This window comes from Miniopterus natalensis, chromosome 20, assembly GCF_054644295.1.
Source record: "Miniopterus natalensis isolate mMinNat1 chromosome 20, mMinNat1.hap1, whole genome shotgun sequence".
Lineage (NCBI taxonomy): Eukaryota > Metazoa > Chordata > Mammalia > Chiroptera > Miniopteridae > Miniopterus > Miniopterus natalensis.
Genome location: NC_142100.1, coordinates 19,886,620 through 19,908,614, shown reverse-complemented (window position 1 = coordinate 19,908,614; position 21,995 = coordinate 19,886,620). Strand labels below are relative to the sequence as shown.

Sequence of the window (21,995 nt, the reverse complement as noted above, 5' to 3'; positions counted from 1 at the left end):
TCCCAGAGGAAGGGCCAGTTGAGCTGGGAACACGGGCCGGATGGGGGTTAACCAGGCGAGGGGGGGGGGGTGGATCGGCACTTGGCCCTGGGAGGGGGCGGGGATCAGCTGCAGCCTCGGAACCTTGCTTCCAATCCTGGAAAGTGGGGGTCAGAATGATGGTGCCGGGCGAGGAAATCGAGGACGCCTGGCTCGTGCTGAGGACACAGTGGGCTCCCAGGGATTTCCTGAGCACCTCCTGTGCCCGCAGCACGGGGTTCATGGTTGTGTCAGGCACTGCGCCTGGACGTCCCCATTTTGCAGGTGACAAAACCAAGGCTGTGGAATGTGGCCTTGTCCATGGTCACGCAGTTGCTGAGTGCGGAGCCTGGCTCGCAGCCTGCTCTGTGGGGCTCAAAGCGGGCTGGGTTGGTCAGGAGTAAGCCTCAGCTCCGGGGTTGGGGTCCCAGGGTGTCCCTGAGCCCTTCCTCCTCCAGCTCCCACCCAGGGCAGCCGGACCCGCGGCGACTCCCGCTTCCAGGTCCCTGAAAGAGGCTCCTGTTGCAGCTCCTGCCCGGGGCGGCTGCCAACCACATCTGGGAGTGGCCGCCCCGCACCCCTGTCATTACAAGGGTGGCTTTGAAGCGGCTGTTTGCCCACGTGGGAGGGGGCTTCCTGAGCCCCCCTCTGGCCTGACTCTCCTGCTCCCCTGCAGGCCCAGCTGCGGGTCGGGTCAGCATGGCAGACCCCGGCGAAGGCCCCCGCCCGGGGCCCGGGGAGGCGGCCGAGCCCCCCGGGGACGAGAGCGGCACCCCGGGTGGCGAGGCCTTCCCCCTGTCGTCGCTGGCCAACCTGTTTGAGGGAGAGGACGGGTCCCCCTTGCCCTCGCCGCCCGACGCTGGTCGCCCTGCCGCGGGCTCGGGCGATGGGCGACCAAACCTGCGCATGAAGTTCCAGGGCGCCTTCCGCAAGGGGGTGCCCAACCCCATTGACCTGCTGGAGTCCACCCTGTACGAGTCCTCGGTGGTGCCGGGGCCCAAGAAGGCCCCCATGGATTCGCTCTTTGACTACGGCACCTATCGCCACCACCCCAGCGACAACAAACGGTGGAGGAGGAAGGTCTTGGAGTGAGTATCGCCAGTGCCTGGCTGGTGGTCTCCATCTCTCACTGAATCCCCCCCCCCCCCCCCGTCCATCCCTCCACATACTTGTCTGTCCATCCATCCATCCGTCCATTCACCCAGCCACCTGTCTTCCCACATGTCCATCCTCTTGTCCAGTCCATCTGTCCCTCCTCATTCAGATACCTGTTTACCTGTCTATTTGTCTGTCACCTCCTTGCCCAGCCCCCCACTCATACAGTCCCCCTTCCATGCATCACCACGCACTCATCCATCCACTTTCGTCGTCTCATCTCCCCGCTGCTTCTGTTCATCCAACCAGTCAGTTATCTATCAAACTATATTCATAATCCATTCATTTTATTTCTAATATTTTTCTAATTTTCCTCTCCCCTCCTTCCTCCCTCCCTCCTCCCTTCCTTCCTTCCTTCCTTCCTTCCTTCCTTCCTTCCTTCCTTCCTTCCTTCCTTCCTTCCTTCCTCCCTCCCTCCCTCCCTCCCTCCCTCCCTCCCTCCCTCCCTCCCTCCCTCCCTCCCTCCCATCAATTCATTTATCCAACTATCTGTCCACTCATTTGTCCATTCACTCATTCATGTTTTCATTCATTTTCTTATCTGTCCGTCCATCCATCCGTCCATCCATCCGTCCATCCGTCTACCTTCTGCTGACACTCTCCCCCAGCTGCCCCTCCTGGGTCTTCTCCAAGTGTCACCTCCATTCCTGGGCATTAGCCTGGCGCCTCCCTGTGGTTGGTGTGGCATTCTGCAAACCTGGGCTCCCAGGGTTCTGTTTGCAGCATGCCCCTGGTGTCTGTCACCTGCAGAGCCACTGCCTTAGGAGGCTGAGCCCTCATTCCTGGTCCTTTAGGAAGTCCAGGGAGTTCCCCAAGCTTTTGGCAATTGGTGGGGGGAGTGGGGCCTCTGCTCCTGCAGTTCCTTTCTAGGTCTGGACCCTGCTGCTTCTAACGTGCCCTGAATGACCTTGACTTGGAAACCAGCCCCTTTCTTTCCTCAACTCTTTCCTTCGTCAGCTGCTCACCCATTCACCCAGCTACCCATCTTTCTGCCTGTCCATCCATTTATCCAGTCCACCTGTCCATCAGCACTTATTCAAATATCTATCTACACACCTGCTCATCTGTCATCTATTGTCCAGCCTTCCACCCATGAAAATCCTTAGACACCCCTCTCAGTAAGGTCTGGGGGCAAGGGTGTTTTTTCCATTTCATATTTGGGCTCTAAGGTCAAAGTTCAGGAGCAGATAAAATGGGGGCTGCACAGGTGCCATGAGAGGCTGTGCTAGTCTCTGTGCCCCCATCATCAGAAGAGCATCTCCTTCCCCTTCCCTGCCACCCACCACCGGAGGGCTGTCCGGCCAGGACTCTCCCTGCCCCATGGCCACTGCCCACTGCCACTGCCCACAGCCTGCCCAGGCCTCGGTCTCCCCTCCCGGTCTGGCCTGCTCCCCTCCTCCCTCCTCTTCTCCCTCCAAGTCTCTGCCTGCCTTTCTTACTGCGCCTCTGTATGCACCAGGCGCTAAATAATAACAGTAGTATTAGCTTATATTTACTGTGTGGTGGGCCTCAAACGAGGCACCTATGTGCGCGGCCTCATTTGTCTCAAATGTTCGTTGAATGAGTAAGTTAATGAGCGAGGGCTTGAAAAAATGAATGAGCGGCTTTTCTTTTAGTCTGGTGTTCCTTTATTTTCTCACTGTCTTTGTCTCCTTCAGTCTCCCTTTGGCTTAGGAAGTATTCAGTCAATGACAAATGGAAGGAAGGATGGATGGATGGACAGATGGATAGGCAGGCTTGTGTGTTTCTGTCTTTCTCCACCCAAAACACAGTAGGTACTGGGTAGAGTGTGTTGGATAAAACATTCCTTTGTGTCTCCAGCTGTCCCTCCCCTCTCAGTCTGGTCTGTCCCTAGGGCTCTAGCTTCCCCCCAGGGATGGTGGAGTGGACGGGGGACAAGCCCTCCCATGACCCTGCCTTCCCCACTCTAGGAAGCAGCCGCAGAGCCCCAAAGCTCCTGCACCCCAGCCGCCCCCCATCCTCAAAGTCTTCAACCGGCCCATCCTCTTCGACATCGTGTCCCGGGGCTCTACTGCCGACCTGGACGGGCTGCTCCCCTACCTGCTGACCCACAAGAAGCGCTTGACTGACGAGGAGTTCCGGGGTGAGCCACCCGGGTGGGGGTGTCGGGCAGGCCAGCCAGAAGTGGGGGGAGGCCTGGCCTAGGGGACCCCCTTTCCCCTTAGCATCTTCCCCTGGGTCAGCGGGCTGCACTGCCTGGAAAGAGCACTGGACAGGGCGTCTGGTCCTGTGTGTCCTTCACCATATTACTTCCCTGGGCCTTTGCTATCTTTATTCCTTCATTTATTCAGCTTTTTAAAATCAAAAGGTCAGCATAGGAGGTAAACAGAGTCCACCTACCTGGGTTCAAATCTCCCCTCCATCACTAAAGGGATGTGTGGCCTCCTTGAACTTCAGTTTCCTCATCTGTAAACTGGGGAGTGATAATGGCATAGTCCTGGCCTCTGAGCAGGGAGAATTCCAAAGTGCTGGGAGCCCCTGCTGCTTCTGAGGGGAGCTCTGGGGTGGGGCAGGGCATGGCCAGTCTCTGCCCCACCCACCCAGCTTCCCTCCCCAGGCTGAAGGCCCAGTCATCACTGCCTCAGGACTCCCCCAGCCCAAAGAGCTCGCCCCCCAGTCTTGTCCAGGCTCCAAAACCTCAGGGCGCCAGCTCGCTCTGCTGCCCCAGGCCTTCCCTGTAAATCCAGGAAGATGGCCTGTGAGCCCCTCCACCCGTCAGCCACCTGCTGTGTGCCCAGTACCAGGCAAGCCGCTATTCCCTGGCCCAGCGATCCCACCAATCAGTATAAAATGTTAGAATTGTGTTACCTGCTACAAAGGAGGGTCTGTCTCAGGAAGGTGGGCCATGGCCTACAGCTTGGGGCTGTTGAAGCTTCCCGGAGGTCAGAAGGGGCCATTTTTTGAGTCTCAGACACTTTAAATAAATTAAGTGCCAGAGGAGAGTGACCGAACCTTCGCTATATTTTTTCACATATACCTTTATCTTCCTGATTCTCTGGACGCCAAAACAATACAGTGGAGTGTCATTGCGTCTGTCAGAAATGCAAAAATTTAAGATTATAAATGACTACATTTATAAAAAATAATCATTCATGGTGCCGACCAGATGATGTCGCCTCGTTTGGGGCACATGCTTAGAGTTGTGGCAGGATGGGGGCTGCCATCTGCCCTCAGAGGGTCTCAGTCACAGTGCAGATAATCCCGCTGGAGATCCCGCATAGAAGCCTGGCCAAATGGCCTCTCCTGCCTTCCCAAGTTCATTAAGCAAACGAGTTCATTAGGTAAAAGTGGGGAGCCTTGGGGTAGAGCAAACCCCTGTGAAATGGGGACCATGGAGGGCTTGCCAAGGCTTCTTTCTGGCTTCTCCTAAGTGGGGGGCCTTTAGCCTAGGCCGGGAACCCACAGGCCAGCGTGTCTGTGCATGAGCGTGGGTGGGGGACTCTAAGTAGGCTGGGGGTGGGGGTCCCTGAAATTGTAGGGAATAGAGCATGTATAGAGGGGCACTTACCGTGAGGCCCATTCATTAGGCTTCAGGGCCCCTCACTTGCTCTGGCCCCTTCTAAGGCTCTGGACCTAACTTTGACTTCATAATTGTGTGTTTGTTTTCATAAACAAGACCCCCAAGTTGTGCAAGCCTCAGTCCCCACAAAGCCTAGGTCTAGCCAGAGGCTCCTGAGCTCCCCTTTGACCGCCCCCCTCCAACCACCACCAAAGTGTGACAACCTTTAATTAGGGCGCCCGCTCCCCAGCCCTGTGGGCGGAGCCACCTCGCCACCTGGCGGTCAACTCGTGGAACTGCGCGTTCCTCCCTTTTCGGGGTAGGGCACTGTTCTTGGCATCTCATCCAAGGCCCCGGGCTGACAGTCCCCCACCCCGCTATAGCCTAGGTCCCGGGGTGTGGAAGTCCAAGCCCAGGGTCTAGTTCCATGCCTCACACTTCAGGTTTCCTGTGGTTTGGAATTGCCTGTGATGCCCCAGCTCGCCTGTCGCTGAACGTTTGCTAATTTATTGCTCACCTACCATGTGTGAGGTGCTGCATTCGGCACGCGGTGAACAGTGCTGAGCGAAGCAGACGTGTGTGGCCCTGTCCTCAGGTTGCTCGCAGATGATGAGGTCAGCATGGAGGGTTGTGAATTGCCTGACAATTAGAAAACAATTAGCAAACGGACTGTGGCCACCTCGAGGTTAGAACTGAGTGTGGACGGGTCTGGACAGAATTCGCAGGGGCCTTGGCCAGCATTGGGGCAGCCCCTCCCCCACTTATGCAGATGGGGAACTGGAGTCTGTTATTCATTCAAGAAATAGTTACCTGAGCCAGCGTGGCTCAGCGGTTGAGCAGTGACCTAGGATCCAGGAGATCGAGGTTCGATTCCCGGTCAGGGCACAGGCCCGGGTTGCGGGCTCGATCCCTAGCAGGGGGCCTGCAGGAGGCAGCCGATCAATGACTCTCTCATCATTGATGTTTCTCTCTCTCTCTCCCTTCTTCTCTCTGAAATCAATAATATATTTAAAAAAAAGAAAAAGAAAGAAATAGTTACCTGGTGTTGACTCTGGGCAAGTCTCAGCTCAGAATGAGACTTGTCCAAGTAACCTCACTCCTGGGGGCGCTGGGACTGGAATTCAGGCCCCTGTGAGTCTTTCACGTTCTTGCCACTGATTCCTGGCATCCAGGGTGAGGTTCCTAAGCACCTCCCTCGGGATAAAACTGCAGCAGTAATATTTATTGAGGATTCCTATCTGCCTGGTGCTGGGCTCATCCACAGACATCTGTCGATTTTCCTGTGTGGCCTCAATTTAGCTAGAAAGGAAACTGAAGTGGAGGAAAGTTTGCACAGAAGTTGGGGGCAAAGCCAGATGGGAACCCTAAGGCTCCTGGTTCCAGAATGGGCACCTAATCCCCACCTGCATCTCCCACCCCTGATCCCATTCCTGCATCGGGCTGTTCCTGAGCCCCGGGCACAATTTTGCCGTGTGCCTGATTCACAGGGTAGCTCTCTTTTCATGGACTCTTTTAAGCTATAAATCAACTCATAACCATAAAAATTAATACACGGGAAAGAAAATTGCAAAGGGACATTAGCAAGTGTTAGTGGCAGGTGTTAAGGACCCATTAGTACCAGAGACTGACTTCATGAGGGAGATTTGACAATGGGATGAAACCTCGCTTATGGTGTTGTTATTGCTGAATCTGTGGAACCCGCAAAGTCCTCTCCCTTCCCTCCTAAGGTAATTCACATCCACTATGGCAAACTGTCCACACTTTGGGGAACCCTGCACCTCTTCTGCTCCCCTCTAGTGTAAATGATTCGTGGGAAAGTAATTTATGTTCAAATAGATGCGCAAAGGCTGCTGTGTCTGGCTTTTAGAGTTTCATAGCCCTCATTAGCATCTTAAAGGCTCTGAGAAGTCCTGTAGTAAAGAAATATGGTTGGCTGTGCTTAACCCAGCATTTCCCCCATCTATCTGATTTAAAAAATTCCCTCCAAATCTGTTTTGGTAAATACCAATCTCTCTTCAGCCCCTCTGAGTTTATTTGACTCCCCTCACTCAGCTCCATAGGGGGGCAGATAGGGAACAGCCTCAGGAGGCACGACCGAGGCAGGAACTCTGGCCCCCTGCCCAGTGCCTGGTTCCTTGCTGCCAGCAGTTCTGGGCCACAGGCCCAGCACCCCTCATACTGTACATCTGTCCCCCCAGAACCGTCCACTGGGAAGACCTGCCTGCCCAAGGCCCTGCTGAACTTGAACAACGGCCGTAATGACACCATCCCCTTGCTTCTGGACATCGCTGAGCGCACCGGCAACATGCGCGAGTTCATCAACTCGCCCTTCCGAGACATCTACTACCGAGGTGGGGCCCTGGGCGGGGTGGGAGTGACACGGGGGTGGGGGTGGGGGTGGGGCACCATCCCCACTTGTCTGACCTCCAAGAGCTTCAGACTGCGCCCCAAGTGCCAGCATGTACCTAGAAACCCATTGTTGAATGACTGACTGAATGAATGAATGAGCTCTGATATCCTGCATTTCGGAATCAGAGGTGCCAAGGTTCTGTGATGCACTGAGCCTGAGCCTAGTGGCCCCTGAACTTGGAATTCTGGACCTAAGATGCTGTGGTTCCGGACACACTGAGGCTCTATGATAAATGTTCGATGAGCCAACAGCTCTAAGAGGCAAAAGTGTCGCGAGTCCCAGCTCCTGGGTCTAAATTCTGAGACTCTGTGACTCAGGCTTGACCTTTCAGATTCCTGGATGTGAGGATTCAAATTCCGTGAATTCTGTATCCCAAGTCCAGAATTCTGTGAGACCACGATGCCCTTGTTTCCTCTAGAATTAAAGCCTCTCATGAGCCTGAAAGTTTCCCATATCTGGGACCCTAGATGTTGTATGTCCTTTGAGTCTAAAATTCTGCTTGCACGAGATCTAGGACTTTGTGCATCTGAGGTGCCACATCCAGGGGACGTCTGTCCGAAGGTCCATTGCTGCCCTTGGGTGCAGCCAGCCAAGGCTCTGGCCTGCAGCCCCGACCCGATTTCCACACTCTGCACCCCTCCCTCTCCAAGACAGGTCTGGCCTCTGCTGTGCCGGAGCCCTGGGTGACTGTCCCCCGTTCCTCTCCAGGTCAGACCGCCCTGCACATTGCCATCGAGCGTCGCTGCAAACACTACGTGGAGCTCCTCGTGGCCCAGGGAGCCGATGTCCATGCCCAGGCCCGGGGGCGCTTCTTCCAGCCCAAGGATGAGGGAGGCTACTTCTACTTCGGTGAGGAGGCCGGGTGGGGGCTGGGAGGTACATGATAGTCTCCACAGCCTGACCTCTCCCCAAACACCCACGGCTCAGAGGCGCCCTATACACAGGCCATGTGTTGGTTTTGATCATTGAGTCCTTGCCTTTGAGGGGTAGAGCGCCGCCTCAGTTCCCTGAGCCTCGGCTTCCCCATCTGTACAATGGGGATCATGGTGGGTGTCAGCACCCCATACCTTTCACATGTATCCTATAGTCCAATGTATGCTGGGACCAGTGGTCAGATTTCGGGGCCCAGACTTCATCACCCCCCGACCGGTTGGACCAGTGAGAGGTTCTGAGTATCACTCTTGCTTAAAGGCTTGTGTTATGTGGGACCCAGGGACAAAGTCCCTCACAGTCTCCAAATTGCATGGCCACGCCCCCAAACGGCCACACCCCGTCTTCCCAGCATCACACACAGACATGTGAGGTTGCCACAGGACAGATTCCCACTGACTGTTGGTGCTGTGCCCAGTGTCCCCGTGTCTGTCCCCTGAACAGCTGCAGGCAAAATCCCCCCTGCACCCCCTTCACCGCCCCCCCATCCACCCTGGTGCCCAGGTGAGCTGCCCCTGTCGCTGGCTGCCTGCACCAACCAGCCCCACATCGTCAACTACCTGACGGAGAACCCCCATAAGAAGGCGGACATGCGGCGGCAGGACTCCCGGGGCAACACGGTGCTGCACGCCCTGGTGGCCATCGCCGACAACACCCGCGAGAACACCAAATTCGTCACCAAGATGTACGACCTCCTGCTGCTCAAGTGTGCCCGCCTCTTCCCCGACAGCAACCTGGAGGCTGTGCTGAACAACGATGGCCTCTCACCCCTCATGATGGCCGCCAAGACGGGCAAGATTGGGGTGAGTGCAGGGCCTGGGGGCACAGGTGGCCCCCCCTCTCCTGTTCCCCTGCACATACACACGCGCACACAGGAGGGGCTGCTGCTGGCATTCATTATTGTTAATATGCATAACCCTCTCTCATCATGCCAACCCCAGTGTGCAGATGTCCCAGCTCAAGACCCTGCTATGGCTCCCTATTGTCCAGCTTAACTACTCAGCTTCATCCCAGAGCCTCTCTCCGTATCCCACCCCATTGGATGCTCACCACCCCACTCCCACCAGGCAGGACAAGCCACTGATAGAAACCTGAGCCCCAGGGCTCCAGCCCGCAGTGCCCCACTGCTGGGTCCTGGCTCAGCCCCTCACCCGCTGAGTGGCCCCAGGGCACGGGGCCTAGAGCAGGATTTTTCAGCCTCGGCACTACTGACATTTGGGGCTGAATGGTTCTGGGGCGTGGGACTGTTCTGCGCATTGTAGGATGTTGAGCTGCATCCCTGACCTTAACCTACTCGATGCCTACTCCACCACTGTGATCACCAAAAGTGTCACCAGACATTGCCAAATTGTGCCCTGGGGGCTACTGTTTCTCTGGTTGATAAACAAACCTGGAGCTCTCTAGCGTCAGGAGTGCCTGGGTCCAAGGCCTGGCTCTGCCGCTTCCCAGTGTGTGACCTCAGGGATCGCACCTCCTGCCTGTGCCTTAGTTTCCTCATCTGTAAAATGGGGGTAGGAACAATGCCCTGTAGTATAGTGTTGTTCTGCCAACTAGATGAGGTGATCTACTTAAAGCTTTTAGTACAGAGCCTGGGATGTGTAGTAAGTGCTCAATAAAACATAGGGGCCATTATTACTCTATTAAAAAAATAGCAAAAGTTACTACAATTGCAATTTATCCCAGAGTTGAGGCGGTGCAAAAGGCCAGGTTTGATTCGGGCTCTGTCCTACTACACTGCGTGGCCTTGGGCAACTCCCACCCCTCTCTATTCCTCAGTTTCCCTCTGTGTAAGCCAGTGAGAGTAGGAGTGGTAACAGGAAGGGCTGGTACGGTAATTATTACTAGGATTAACAGAGTAACAAGGTTGATTAATTCCTGTTTAATTACATAAAGATGGTATTCATTACACTCAGATTTTTAAGGCTAGCCTAGGTTCAGTCTGGCTTCTGCTGAGCTTGCGTGGCCTCAGAGAGCACCCGTCTTTTCCCTGAGCCTTCCTTTGCTCATCTGTAAACCAAGACAGTAAGGGTAAGAATTAAGGTGATGTGGGGAAAGGGTCGGGCACGGAGCGCGTGCTCAGTAAACACTTTCCTCCCCCCATCCTGCTCCCTGGGGAGGGCCATTTGCTGGGCTGTGCCAGGCCCCCGGGATCCTCCCAGTAGCGCCCCTCCCCTGAACCCCCATGCAGGTCTTTCAGCACATTATCCGGCGGGAGGTGACGGATGAAGACACCAGACACTTGTCCCGCAAGTTCAAGGACTGGGCCTACGGACCCGTTTATTCCTCGCTCTATGACCTCTCCTCCCTGGACACGTGTGGGGAAGAGGCCTCGGTGCTGGAGATCCTGGTGTACAACAGCAAGATCGAGGTGGGTGCCTGCCCAGGGGGCAGGGCCCGGGGGAGGAGGGGTGTGGCTGGGACCCCGGAAGGTAACCCTGGGGCCCAAGAGTGCAAAAGAAGGTGCCGGCTAAATGCCCAGAATGACGCCTGGCATGGGGCGGGTAGGATGCGGGGATTACAAGGGTGGGGCTTCAGGGACAGGCAGGACCCGGTGAGGATTCTGGCTCTGTAACTGACGTGCTGTGTGACTCAGGACAAGGGACTCAGCCTCTCTGAGACTGAGGATAAGAACAGTGCTTATCTCATAGGGCTGTTGGGACGACCAAATGAGTTAATTTTAGAACAGCCTGGCACAGAGTAAACATTACGTGTCGGCTCTTATCATTAGTAGATGCTCTATGAAGTTTGAAAGCTCTTTTTCCCCACTTAGAGGTAGTTTGCGAATATCGTTCTGCACCATTAAACATTCTTCTGCAACATCATTGCTGCGTGTAAATGTACCACATTCTAATGAACCATTCCTCCATCCTCAGTCGTTTGGGTTTGTTTCTGCCTTTAACTACCAGGAAAAATACTGCAATAGCATCTTCGTGGCTAAATTGTTGCACAGATCCCTGGTCATAAAGAAACTCAAGTCATTAGAGGGACAGGATGCTGTACAAACAGGGCAGAAAGTGCTGGGGCCTGGGTGCAGAAGGTCCCCCTTCCAGCCCTCGCTCCACCCAGCTTGGACAGATGCCCTCTCTTCCCGGAGCTTACTTCCCTCATCTTGAAATTACTGACTGACTTGATTTCGATCAGGGGTGGTGGGAGGTTTAGCATCTCTGGTGCGAACTCTGATGGGCAATTTCTGCCTGGGGAACTGTATAGAGAGCTATTGTGCAGGACTCGATCATTGATGTCTGCCCTGGGTTCGTAATTGAGAAACTGGTTAGTATTTATCATCCTTGGGCTAAATTTCCCAATTTTGCTTCCTGAATTAGAATGTCTGAGGTCAGAAGCCCAGGGGTTTTTATTTTTGGCAAGCTGCAGAGGTGATTTTGCTGCCAGCAGCTCGGTACCATCCACAGATTGGAGTTTGGGGACCATGAGAATAGCTTTCCAGCTCTGGGTTCTATGAGTCTAGAATAGGCTGGAAAGGTAAGTTGGGGCAGAGCTGGGCAGAGCCTCGAGTGCCGAGCCCAGGAATTCTGGTTCTGCTGATTCTGGTTCTGTGAATCCTTGAGTGTCGCTGAAGACGGGTTAGGAGGAGAGAGTGCTCTTGGGGTCGAGGGTAGGGGAAAGCATATGGAGGCAGCCTGTCCACCAGGAGGGTGGCCCCCGACCACCCTGCCTCCCATAGAACCGCCACGAGATGCTGGCCGTGGAGCCCATCAACGAGCTGCTGCGGGACAAGTGGCGCAAGTTCGGGGCTGTCTCTTTCTACATCAACGTGGTCTCCTATCTATGTGCCATGGTCATCTTCACCCTGACCGCCTACTACCAGCCGCTGGAGGGCACCGTGAGTGACCGTGAGCGGGGCAGGAGCTGGGGCACAGCTGTGTCCCCCCGAGTCAGCTGTGGGAGGAACTAGAGGAGGCTCAGGAACGGGATGGGGAGGTGCCTTCCTAGCACCCAGGGCGGAGAGGAGGGAGGAGGCTCCCAGGGGTCAGATGCTGGGGACCTTGAGGGAACACCTGGATCTGGGGCCAGGTGTTGGAGGGGCTGGGTGAGGACCTGCGTGTCCCCTGCCCCCTAGCCGCCATACCCATACCGCACCACGGTGGACTACCTGAGGCTGGCCGGCGAGATCATCACGCTCTTTACCGGGGTCCTGTTCTTTTTCACCAACGTGAGCGACACCCCCAGACCCACCCGCCCTGCCCTTCCTCCACCTCCCCTTCCAGCTCCCCTCTCCCCCTCCCTCCTTTAGCTTGGCCCTCCCCTGCTTTCCTCTCCTTCCCCAGCCCTGTACTCGCCCTTTCTGCTCTTTCCTGCTTCCCAACAGGAACGGGTCCGCCGTCTTTTCTCTGTACATCAGTCCACCTCCCTCTCTTCTCTCCCTTCCTCTCTCCCCCCTCTGGTCCCCTCTGCACTCCTGCAGGCTCCACCCCTCTCACCTGCCTCCTCCGCCTCCAGATCAAAGACTTGTTCATGAAGAAATGCCCTGGAGTGAATTCTCTCTTCATCGATGGCTCCTTCCAGCTACTCTAGTGAGTAGAGGGCCCAGGCTGGCAGCTCCTGGGTGAGGAAGGTGGGGCTGGGCCGGGATATCATCCAGATGGGAGTGAGGGGGTGACTCTATCAGGAGCGAGTTCTCCCAGCTTGGACATCTGCAGCCCGAAGTCAGGACATGGCCAATCATTGTGGAGCAGTAGGGTCTTCTGATTAAAGCAAGATTCTCGTTGTTAGAGAGTAACCATATACACCATGGAAAGAAATAATTTAACCTCTTATGCTGGCGATTGATTGCTAATGTCTGCCTGGCGCACGGTGTGGAGAAGAATCTTGAGGCCCTGTCTAGTGGGAAAGAGCGCTGTGATTGATTAATGATGTCTGCCTCGGGCACAGCATTAGTCACTGTGTGGGTGCTGGTCTTTTCCCTTAGAGTTAGAGGGGCAGTGAAATTCACTTAACCACAGAATCTCCACCGAACACCACTGACTCTTTCTGTAGCAGTTCCTGAGGGCATCACTCTGGGATCTTGCAGGGCCTCAGGGCGTTACACACACAGTAATTATCAATTGAGCGGTCTGGTTAACAGAATGCTGAGGAACCCAGGGAACCCACTTTGTTTACCTTCTGGGTTTCTGAAGGGTATCGGGATGTCTTGGTACCCTGGAGGGCTTAGGCCTGTCTCCCCCTTCAGGGCCTCACTGTCCCTTCTCCCCTCTGGCCCCTCTCGTGGTCTCTGCTGCCTGCAGCTTCATCTACTCCGTGCTGGTGATTGTCTCGGCGGCCCTCTACCTGGCGGGGATCGAGGCTTACCTGGCCGTCATGGTCTTTGCCTTGGTTCTGGGCTGGATGAATGCCCTTTACTTCACACGCGGGCTGAAACTAACAGGGACCTACAGCATCATGATCCAGAAGGTACGGACAGGGGGACCCTCCGAACTGTGTGCCCTGGAGGGGGCCACACACGCCACGTACGGGTCTTACATGTGCAGACAGCTGTTCCCGTGGACCTGAGAACGTGGGGCACGGTGGGGGCAGCAGCAGGGCCCGGGCATCGGGAGGACACGGTGCCTTGGAAAGAGGCTTGGGGATGGAGGCGCTGGGAAGGTGACAACCGTGTGTCTCACCCCTGCCTCCATCATCCCGCTGGGGCTTCTAGATACTCTTCAAAGACCTGTTCCGCTTCCTGCTGGTCTACTTGCTTTTCATGATCGGCTACGCGTCAGGTGAGCTCTGGGTGCCTGGGGTGCGGCTGGAAGGAGGGGCTTGGGGGCTAGAACAGCGGCCGTGATGTGGGGGGAGGCTGACCAGCGTCTGCTGGGCTCTCACCATGGTCCAGGCCCGGCGCTCAGTCCTTTCCCATCCCTGCCCCGTAATTCCCCCAAGTCCGTAAGGTAAGCGCCTGTGTTATCTCCTTTTACAAATAAGGCCCCGAGACTTAGTTTCAAAAACTCGCCCAACTTCAAAAGCTAGGAAATGGTAAAATGGGCATATTAGCTATGGCTGCAAGAGAAGCCACCTAAAATAGCGTGAGCATGAGCTGAAACCTTCCCGCCGTGGCTGCAGGTTGAAGGCCCCGGGCAGTCTGTGCTCCCTCAGTCCCTCCTGCTCCCTGCCCTGGGTGGGGAGGGGCAGCTGCTGCCGCCAAGCTGCGCTGAAAAGGACTCCGAAGCCTCCTCTGGGCTTAGTGGGGAGGGAGCACCACAGTCCGTTTGGGGTGTCTGGGGTGTCTGGGGGGTAAGGGCCTTAGGGAGCAGGGCCGCTGGGACAGCCAGGACTAGCACCCGGTTTCAGCTCCTCCCCTTCCCCCGGGAGCTGGTGCGGGCCAGGAGACGAGCATCGAGAGAGTCTGCCCCGGAACGCGGGCGTTGCGGAGCATCGAGAGAGTCTGCCCCGGAACGCGGGCGTTGCGGGCTCCCGAGGCCTCCGGGAGCAACAGGCCAGACTAAGGCTCCTCGGCCTTGGCGCCGTGGACGTTGGAAATTCTCTGTTGCGGGCTGGCCTGTGCGTGGCGGGTGTTTAGCCGCATCCCTGGCTTCTGCCGAGTCGATGCCAGTAGCAACCCCTCCAGTTGTGAAAACCAAACACGTCTCAAGACATTGCCAGACGTCCCCTGGGAGGGAAATTGCCCCAAGTTGAAAATCACCTGATTCGATCCTGGGAACCTGTTTGTTTTTTTTTTTAAGCAAGAGTTTGAGGAAAGAGCAATGGGTTTGGATTCAGGGAGGCCCAGGTTTGACCCTCGGCTTGGCCCACATGCTGCGTGCGTAGCCTCGGGCCCCCGCTTTCCTGCCGCCGAGCCTCAGCTTTCCCCTCCATCAAATAGGAACGATTCTCCCCACCTCTCGGCTTGCGCCTCGCTCTCAGCCAGTGCCACCCCGTCCCCCCCACAGCCCTGGTGTCCCTGCTGAACCCGTGCGCCAACATGAAGGAGTGCAGCGAGGGCCGCGCCAACTGCACGGTGCCCACCTACCCCTCGTGCCGCGACAGCGACACCTTCAGCACCTTCCTCCTGGACCTCTTCAAGCTGACCATCGGCATGGGCGACCTGGAGATGCTGAGCAGCACCAAGTACCCCGCGGTGTTCATCATCCTGCTGGTCACCTACATCATCCTCACCTTCGTGCTGCTGCTGAACATGCTCATCGCCCTCATGGGGGAGACGGTCGGCCAGGTCTCCAAGGAGAGCAAGCACATCTGGAAGCTGCAGGTGAGGCCCGGGCTCCCGTCCCCGCCCCTTCCAAGGTGGGCATGCTGCACCCACCCCGCCTCCTCCGCCTCCCGCTCTGGGCAAACTAGCGTCTCCTGCCTCTACTCCCCTGTCTGTAAAATGGGCATCCAAGGCTGCTGCCTGCTTCCCAGAGCCACTTCCTGCGTTTCCAGTCATTTCCTGCCTGGTCTCGGACCCACCTTGTGGTCCAGCTCACAGGACAGAGCCAGCCTCCCCTGGCACCACCGAGTGAGCTCTGAGGGCGCAGGAAATGCGCAGAGCCCCTCGGCACTGCAGCAGGGAGGGGGCCACGCTGAGCCCGGGGCGGCTGCCCGGTTCCACTGCCCTGGGCATCCTCTGTCTTGTAGAAAACAGTGTGGACAGGGGCCTCATTGGCACGGGGTGGGGCTGCTGCTCTGCTCCTGCAGGAAGCAGAGGCCCTGGGGGTCGCAGCCTGGCTGGGCCACCCACAGTTAGTGGACCTGGGTTTTCACAATAAACAGTGACTTTCCGAGGCCCGGGCACACAGCACCCATGTGTACCTTGGCTCAGTGCATTTGGAGGAAATGGCCCAGTGAGAAGAAGAAACCCCGAGGTCATCCTTCCAAGTCTGGTCCCTGGGAAGCATCCAGACCTGCTCTGAATCTTTGTCCATGCTGCTTACTCACCCAGACCTCAGTTTCCCCACTGGGTGTAACTCATAGGATGCACACTGGCAGCCCATGGACTGGATTTATTTTTTTCTGTATCACCATTTTTAGGAATTGAAGGCAAAAATTTAAAATTAAGAGATTTCATATAAAAATCCAGGTTTTGGCCTTTTCTGAAAAGTTGGAAGCCTAGCAAGGTGGGCCCACTGCCTGGCAGTGCTCTGGTGGATGGGAGGCGGCTGCCCCCTTTTCACAGGGCTGCGCTCCCTGGTTTGCCCCAGTCCCTAACCCTCCATAGTGACTCCTGACAGAGTGGCCACTGCTGCGCATGAGTTATGGGCCTTTGGATGCGGCCTTTCTGCACCTGATCCTGCTTAACTCGCTTTTTCTGCTGGGCCCCTATATTCGAGTTTATAACTGTTTCCAGGGTCAGTGGGAGCTGGAAAGCCTATTTCTCTGCCCGCCCCGGCCTGTTGCGTCATCTCTGCCATTAGGGCAGTGGGCTCCGGCTGGGAGAGGCTCACCCAAGGCCTGCCCCCCTCCGTCCCCGCAGTGGGCCACCACCATCCTGGACATCGAGCGCTCCTTCCCCGTGTTCCTGAGGAAGGCCTTCCGCTCTGGCGAAATGGTGACTGTGGGCAAGAGCTCGGACGGCACCCCAGACCGCAGATGGTGCTTCAGGTGAGGCGGGGCGTCTGTAAAATGGGAACAGCGAGAGTATCTTCCTTGCTGGGTCCTGACACATAGCAATTGCTCAAGAAATGGAGGTTGAATAAAAAAAACAAAAATAATTTTAAAAAGGAAAAATTACATCAAGCCAATTTGGGCTTGAGAAGCTGTAACCTTTCCATGGGTGTCCCCCAAAATAAGAGGTGAGAGTGCTAGGAAGGAGGGTGTCCACTTGCAGATGTGTGGCTAAGCCTGAGGTGGTCTGTCCACACAATGGAATATTACTCAGCCATGAAAAGGAATGCAGTCCTGACACCTGCTGCAACGTGGACAAACCTCAAAAACGTTATGCTCAGGGAAAGCCACCAGACCCAAAAGGCCACGTGCTCTGATTCCACTTACATGGAATGACCAGAATAGTAAAGTCATAGAGGTGGAAAGTAAAATAGAGGTGACCAGGGGCTGGCAGAGGGGGGAGTGGGGTACATAATTTCTGTTTGGGGTGATAAAAAAGTTTTGGGATTAGAGTGGTGATGGTTGTGCAACCTTGGGAATATATTTTTAATACACTGAATTGTATACTTAAAAATGGTTAAAATGGCAAATTTTATGTTCTATATATTTCACTGGGATAAAAACGAGGAGGGTATGCTGGGAGGCTGGAGCAGGGAGGCTGGCTGGGGTGGGGAGGGGGCCGTCTTGGTGGGAGTGCCCCCTGACCTTTCTTTGCCGGGGCCCCGCCAGGGTGGACGAGGTGAACTGGTCTCACTGGAACCAGAACTTGGGCATCATTAACGAGGACCCTGGCAAGAACGAGAGCTACCAGTACTACGGCTTCTCGCACACAGTGGGCCGCCTCCGGAGGGGTGAGTGGAAGGACTGGGGGGAGCTGGGGGGCAGAGGGGGAGCCCTGGGCCGATCTCATCACGAAGTGGCCTTGTGTGGTCCTGCCCCCTTTCTGAGACTCAGTGTTCACATCTGTGGAATGGGAGGGTCGGATGAGCCGTCCGCTGAGTTTCCTTTGCTGCTTGTGGATGCCTGGGGCACCTCACTTCCACGACGCTAAGTGCATGAGACGCAGTGGGGAGAATGTGGGTGCTCAGTCTTTCTGACCCGGCGTGAATTCTGCTTGTCCCATTGACTCCTGTGTGCTCCTGGGCAAGCCCCTTGACCTCTCTGAGCCCAGATTCCACCTTTGTGAAACGGCAGATCGCTGTGGAGGGCCTGGTACACAGTAGGCGCCCCTTAAATGCACGTGCGCTCCCCCAACGCTCGCTTCCGCCATGCTCACTGCAGATCGCTGGTCCTCGGTGGTGCCGCGCGTGGTGGAACTGAACAAAAACTCGAACCCAGATGAGGTGGTGGTGCCTCTGGACAACATGGGGAACCCCAGCTGCGACGGCCACCAGCAGAGCTATCCCCCCAAATGGAGGACTGATGACGCCCCCCTCTAGCGGCTGCAGGCAGGGGCATGGTCTCCAGCCTGCAGCCCACCCCCATCCCTTCCACCCACCCATTTCTAGTCCATCTGCATTTCAGCCACATGGTCACCCAGAGGTGAGGGCCAGGCAGAGATGCCGGGATGGCCCTAGGACCCTCTGGTCCCCAGGCTCCTGCCCCCAGCTCTGCCTCCCCACCTGGGCACAGGGCCCCTGGCCACCTGTCTCACTCCCATGGAGTCACATAAACCAAAGCCAGGGCCTTTCCGCCCACAGGGGCTCCCCCTGCCTCTCCGTTATTTATTTGCTCTGCTCTCAGGAAAGCAGCATGACCCCTGCCCCCCAACAGAGCCTGCCAGAGGCCTCAGGACCCTGGGCCAGGTGCATCGCCGGCCAAGCCCCCAGCCCAGCCCTGCACCCTGGGCTGCACACAGTGCCACCTGCTGCAGAGAGGTGGCCTTGCTGAGGGCCAGGCCGTGGGGTGGGCCACACCTTCTGTGCCTTCTGTAGAGGGTCTGGGGTTTGTTGGTGCTCAATAAATGTTCATTCATTGATGGTGGAGGTGATGGGGACGAAGGTGGGGGGAGTGGTAGCAGGCACAGATGACAGCAGGAAGATGGAAGAACTAAGACGTGCCTGTCGTTGGGGGCTGGACAGGAGGTGGTGGTGGTGGTGGCCTGAGAGATGGGGGTGATTGGAGTGGTGATGGAGAAGGTAGCGATGGAGGGAATGGGGAAGAGAGACATGCTGGTGGGGGGAGTTATGTTGATGGGGTAATAATGTTGCTTGGGAAGCACTAATGGGGTAATGCCGGTGGAGGTGATGGTAATGCCGGTGGGGAGATAGTAAAATCTGGTCAGGGGAGAGGAGTGCTGCGAGAGGATAGTGACGCTGGTGGGGGGGGCCATGATAGCTTTGGAGGTGGGTGAGCCACCCAGTCAGAGGCAGGAGACGATGCAGGCGGCCTTGGATGGTGGTGGCTACTGGAGTGGAGAGAGTGCTTGGCATCTGGGGCAGGGATGGGCCCCCCTGCTTCTCTCTTCAGGGGCCCACATGCCATCAGGGCTGTGAATGTGAGTTGGAGTTGAAGGCTGGCCCACTTCCCTCCAAGGGCGGCCATTCACCTTGGGGTCACTCACCACCACTGCTGACCGAGCCCCAGCCTGGGCAGTGCCAACCTCCTGGCCTGAGAGGCTCCCCGCAAGCACCCCATCCTGCTGCTCCACCCTGGAGCCAAGGAACCTGCCACAAGCTGCAGTTTTTCTCTGACCACCCGGTTCCCTGGGCAGGACCCCAGGCCTGACTCGGGCTGGGGTCGTGGTCCCCTCTGAGGCTTCAGCTGAGAAGACCATGAGTCTCGGGACCTGGCCAAGGGCAGCTACAGTAGGAACCGTACAGGGTGTGGGGTCTGCACCTTCTGCCCAAATCAATGGGTCACTCTACCTCTCTGAGCCTCCGTGTCCCCATCGGTCAGGAGGATGAGCATCAGTGACGTGAAGGACAGGAGTCCATTCAGATCTTTGAGAAGAAAGGGAAGAGTTATGTGTTTGGGGCAGCAAGTTACAGAAAATTTACACTGGCTTGAAGGGAAAGGAATATTTATTGTCTCCGCAGGACGTCTCAGGTTAGGAAGGGTATTGAGGCTGGTTAATTTAGTCTCTGATTCATTAAGGGATCTGCCACTCACTCATCCATTCCCAGGCACTGTGCTAGGCACCGCCCACCCAGGTGTGCTGGCTTTTTCCTAACACTGGCTTCCCTCAAGGACCAAAGATGCCACCACTGTTCCAGGGATCAGATGCAGAGTCAGCCACATCCCAAGGAAGGACAGAGGGTTCTGTGTCTCTTTTTATAAGGGAGGAAACTCCCCCCTGCCCAGTCCCCCAGCTGACCCCCCTGTGTCATTAGCCAGGTTTGTGTCACGGGTCCCACGCTCCAGCCGGTCAGCAGGCAGGAAGCAGCACGTGGCCTAAAGAAGCAGAGGGCAACGTGGAGGAAGGCAGTTTCCCCAGCCAGGCCTGGGGTTCTGTGGGAAAGACAATGGAGGAATCAGTATTACCTAGGCAACCAGTAGCACTTGCTACCGTTGCCCACCCTCCATGCCAACTTTCCAGTGGGGAGTGGACAGTATGGTCACCAGGAATGGCCGTGGATCATTCTGGGGCTGTGAAGAGGTCACTCGCATCTCTAGGGGGTTATGGGGTGGGCCTGCCCACAAAATCAAAGCACCCTCTCAACTCAAAGGGACTCCATAACTTACCGAGGAGTATACTAAGTTTACTCATTAAAAAAAAAGCTTAACTAATTGTAGGCTATGAATTTTCCTCTGGGTACATTTTTATCTAAACACATAGTGACTTACTCGCCTTGGCCAGCTAGCTCAGTTGGTTAGTGTCATCCCGATGCGGCAAGGTTGCAGGTTCCACCCCTGGTCGGGGCATGTGCAAGAGTCAACCAATGATGCATAAATAAATGGAGCAATAAATCAGAGTTTCTCTTTCTCCTCCCCGCTCCCCAAATCAATCAATCAATAAAAAATTTTAAACACTAACTTTTTTCAGCTGTGATTTTCTAAATATCTGGTGGTTTGGGTGTTGATTCTTTATAACTCGAAAGCTGATTAGGGGCAATTTAAAATGTCTTCAAGTCATTGAGATTTTCTGTTTGTGCCAGGAAGATTTTAAAGATGACCTTTCCCAGTGTCCCTCACAGTGTGGGACACAGACTGGTGGCGTGCCACAATATTTTCAGGGGACACATTGGCCACAGAATCGGTTAGAGGAGAGCACACTCCGTTTTCAGTTCTCCATCCCTCCTGGTTATGACAAGCTCTCAGTTTGATGCTTCTGTGTTTTCCAGGCCTTCCCGATGGCTGCTAATCTCTCTCTTTAATAGAGACAAGCCTGAGTGCGCCTCGGCATCCCCAGAAGGCGGTGTTAGAGCCGGGGGTGGCGTTAGCTTCCCCCAGGCCCCAGGGGCCGGGAATGGGGAGGGGCAGCTCCTGAGGAAAGTCGGAATGTTGGTACCAATTCCCGACTCTTCCCTTTAGTCACGTCTTTGCAGGATAACTTCGTGCCGTCCGCCCACTGCGGGCAAAGCATAATTTTACAATTGTTTTTTAAAGTGCAGGCATCTATTTTGTGGCAGTCATAGATACAGACCCTTGAAGGAGCTACGGTAACTAGGACCCGGGCAGGCCCAAAATGGAATGTCCGCTGCGTTCCCTGTTAGGAAGAGACTGAGGGTCAGAGAAGTGAAAATTCTCACCCAGGACACGAGGCTGGTAAGTGGTGGAGGTGGGATTTGAATCCAGGCATTCTGTCCTCAGAGTCTCTCCCTGGAAAGAAAACACTGACCCCTGAGGGGTGAGAGGTGACAAGGCCAAGGCCACTTGTGTGATTAAGCCCCGGGCTGTCACCGGCCACCTTTGCTGAGCCCCTGAGACCGTCAGCTCCCATTTCCAGCCCTCTTCCTGTGAACCTGCCCTACCTTGCTTCCGACGAGGGTTTCTTACGATGTGCGTGCGTGTGTATTTCATAATGATAAAGCACTTCTGTGTCGTATTTGACAGGAGGGCTGTTTTCATGGCAAGTTTAAAGCACTACTGGGAAATAATTAGCGCTACTGGAGTCAAAAACAATGGGGCCCCATCAGAAAAGACAGTCTCGGAAACTCTCGGATCTTAATTGAACAATTACCTCTTATGTCTATGAATAGTTCATTATTACCTGCCCTGTTATTATTAGCTGTTGTTATTGTTTCAGATGAATGCTGGGGATTTTTTTAAAATCAAAAGCCATTTTCAACCACACTGTTCGTCTCCCCGAACGCACGACTCTGGCGTCCCCGAATGCCGTAGCCAGCAGCGGGCCTCCACGCCTCGTGATTTCTGTATTCTGGTCACCTCGGTGGCCTGGACAGGGCAGTTAACTATGCCAGACCTCTCTTCGAGTTTTTAATCTTTGACTCCCTGGTGAAAACATTTGCATGAGAATCAAGC

At 55.7% G+C, this 21,995-nt stretch overlaps 1 protein-coding gene across 1 annotated transcript; it reads left to right on the top strand.

The window, feature by feature from the left end:
* Positions 1 to 77: 77 nt before the first annotated feature.
* On the top strand, positions 78 to 18,541 carry TRPV4 (transient receptor potential cation channel subfamily V member 4). The gene is made up of 15 exons (XM_087828368.1): positions 78 to 1,106; positions 3,105 to 3,277; positions 6,892 to 7,044; positions 7,812 to 7,952; positions 8,538 to 8,836; positions 10,222 to 10,401; positions 11,716 to 11,874; positions 12,112 to 12,204; positions 12,492 to 12,565; positions 13,277 to 13,442; positions 13,687 to 13,753; positions 14,921 to 15,237; positions 16,441 to 16,568; positions 17,301 to 17,422; positions 17,853 to 18,541. Exons 1-15 carry the CDS (start codon positions 718 to 720, stop codon positions 18,008 to 18,010), a joined length of 2,619 nt encoding a protein of 872 aa, XP_087684494.1. The 5' UTR covers positions 78 to 717; the 3' UTR covers positions 18,011 to 18,541.
* Positions 18,542 to 21,995: the final 3,454 nt, after the last annotated feature.

What these genes read in the sequence shown, in the direction of transcription:
- TRPV4 (XM_087828368.1), top strand. Translation starts at nt 718, where the DNA reads ATGGCAGACCCCGGCGAAGGCCCCCGCCCGGGGCCCGGGGAGGCGGCC. An exon ending in CATGATCGGCTACGCGTCAG is followed by an intron (nt 13,754 to 14,920) that starts GTGAGCTCTGGG and finishes TCCCCCCCACAG; the next exon opens with CCCTGGTGTCCCTGCTGAAC. An exon ending in AGTGGGCCGCCTCCGGAGGG is followed by an intron (nt 17,423 to 17,852) that starts GTGAGTGGAAGG and finishes TGCTCACTGCAG; the next exon opens with ATCGCTGGTCCTCGGTGGTG.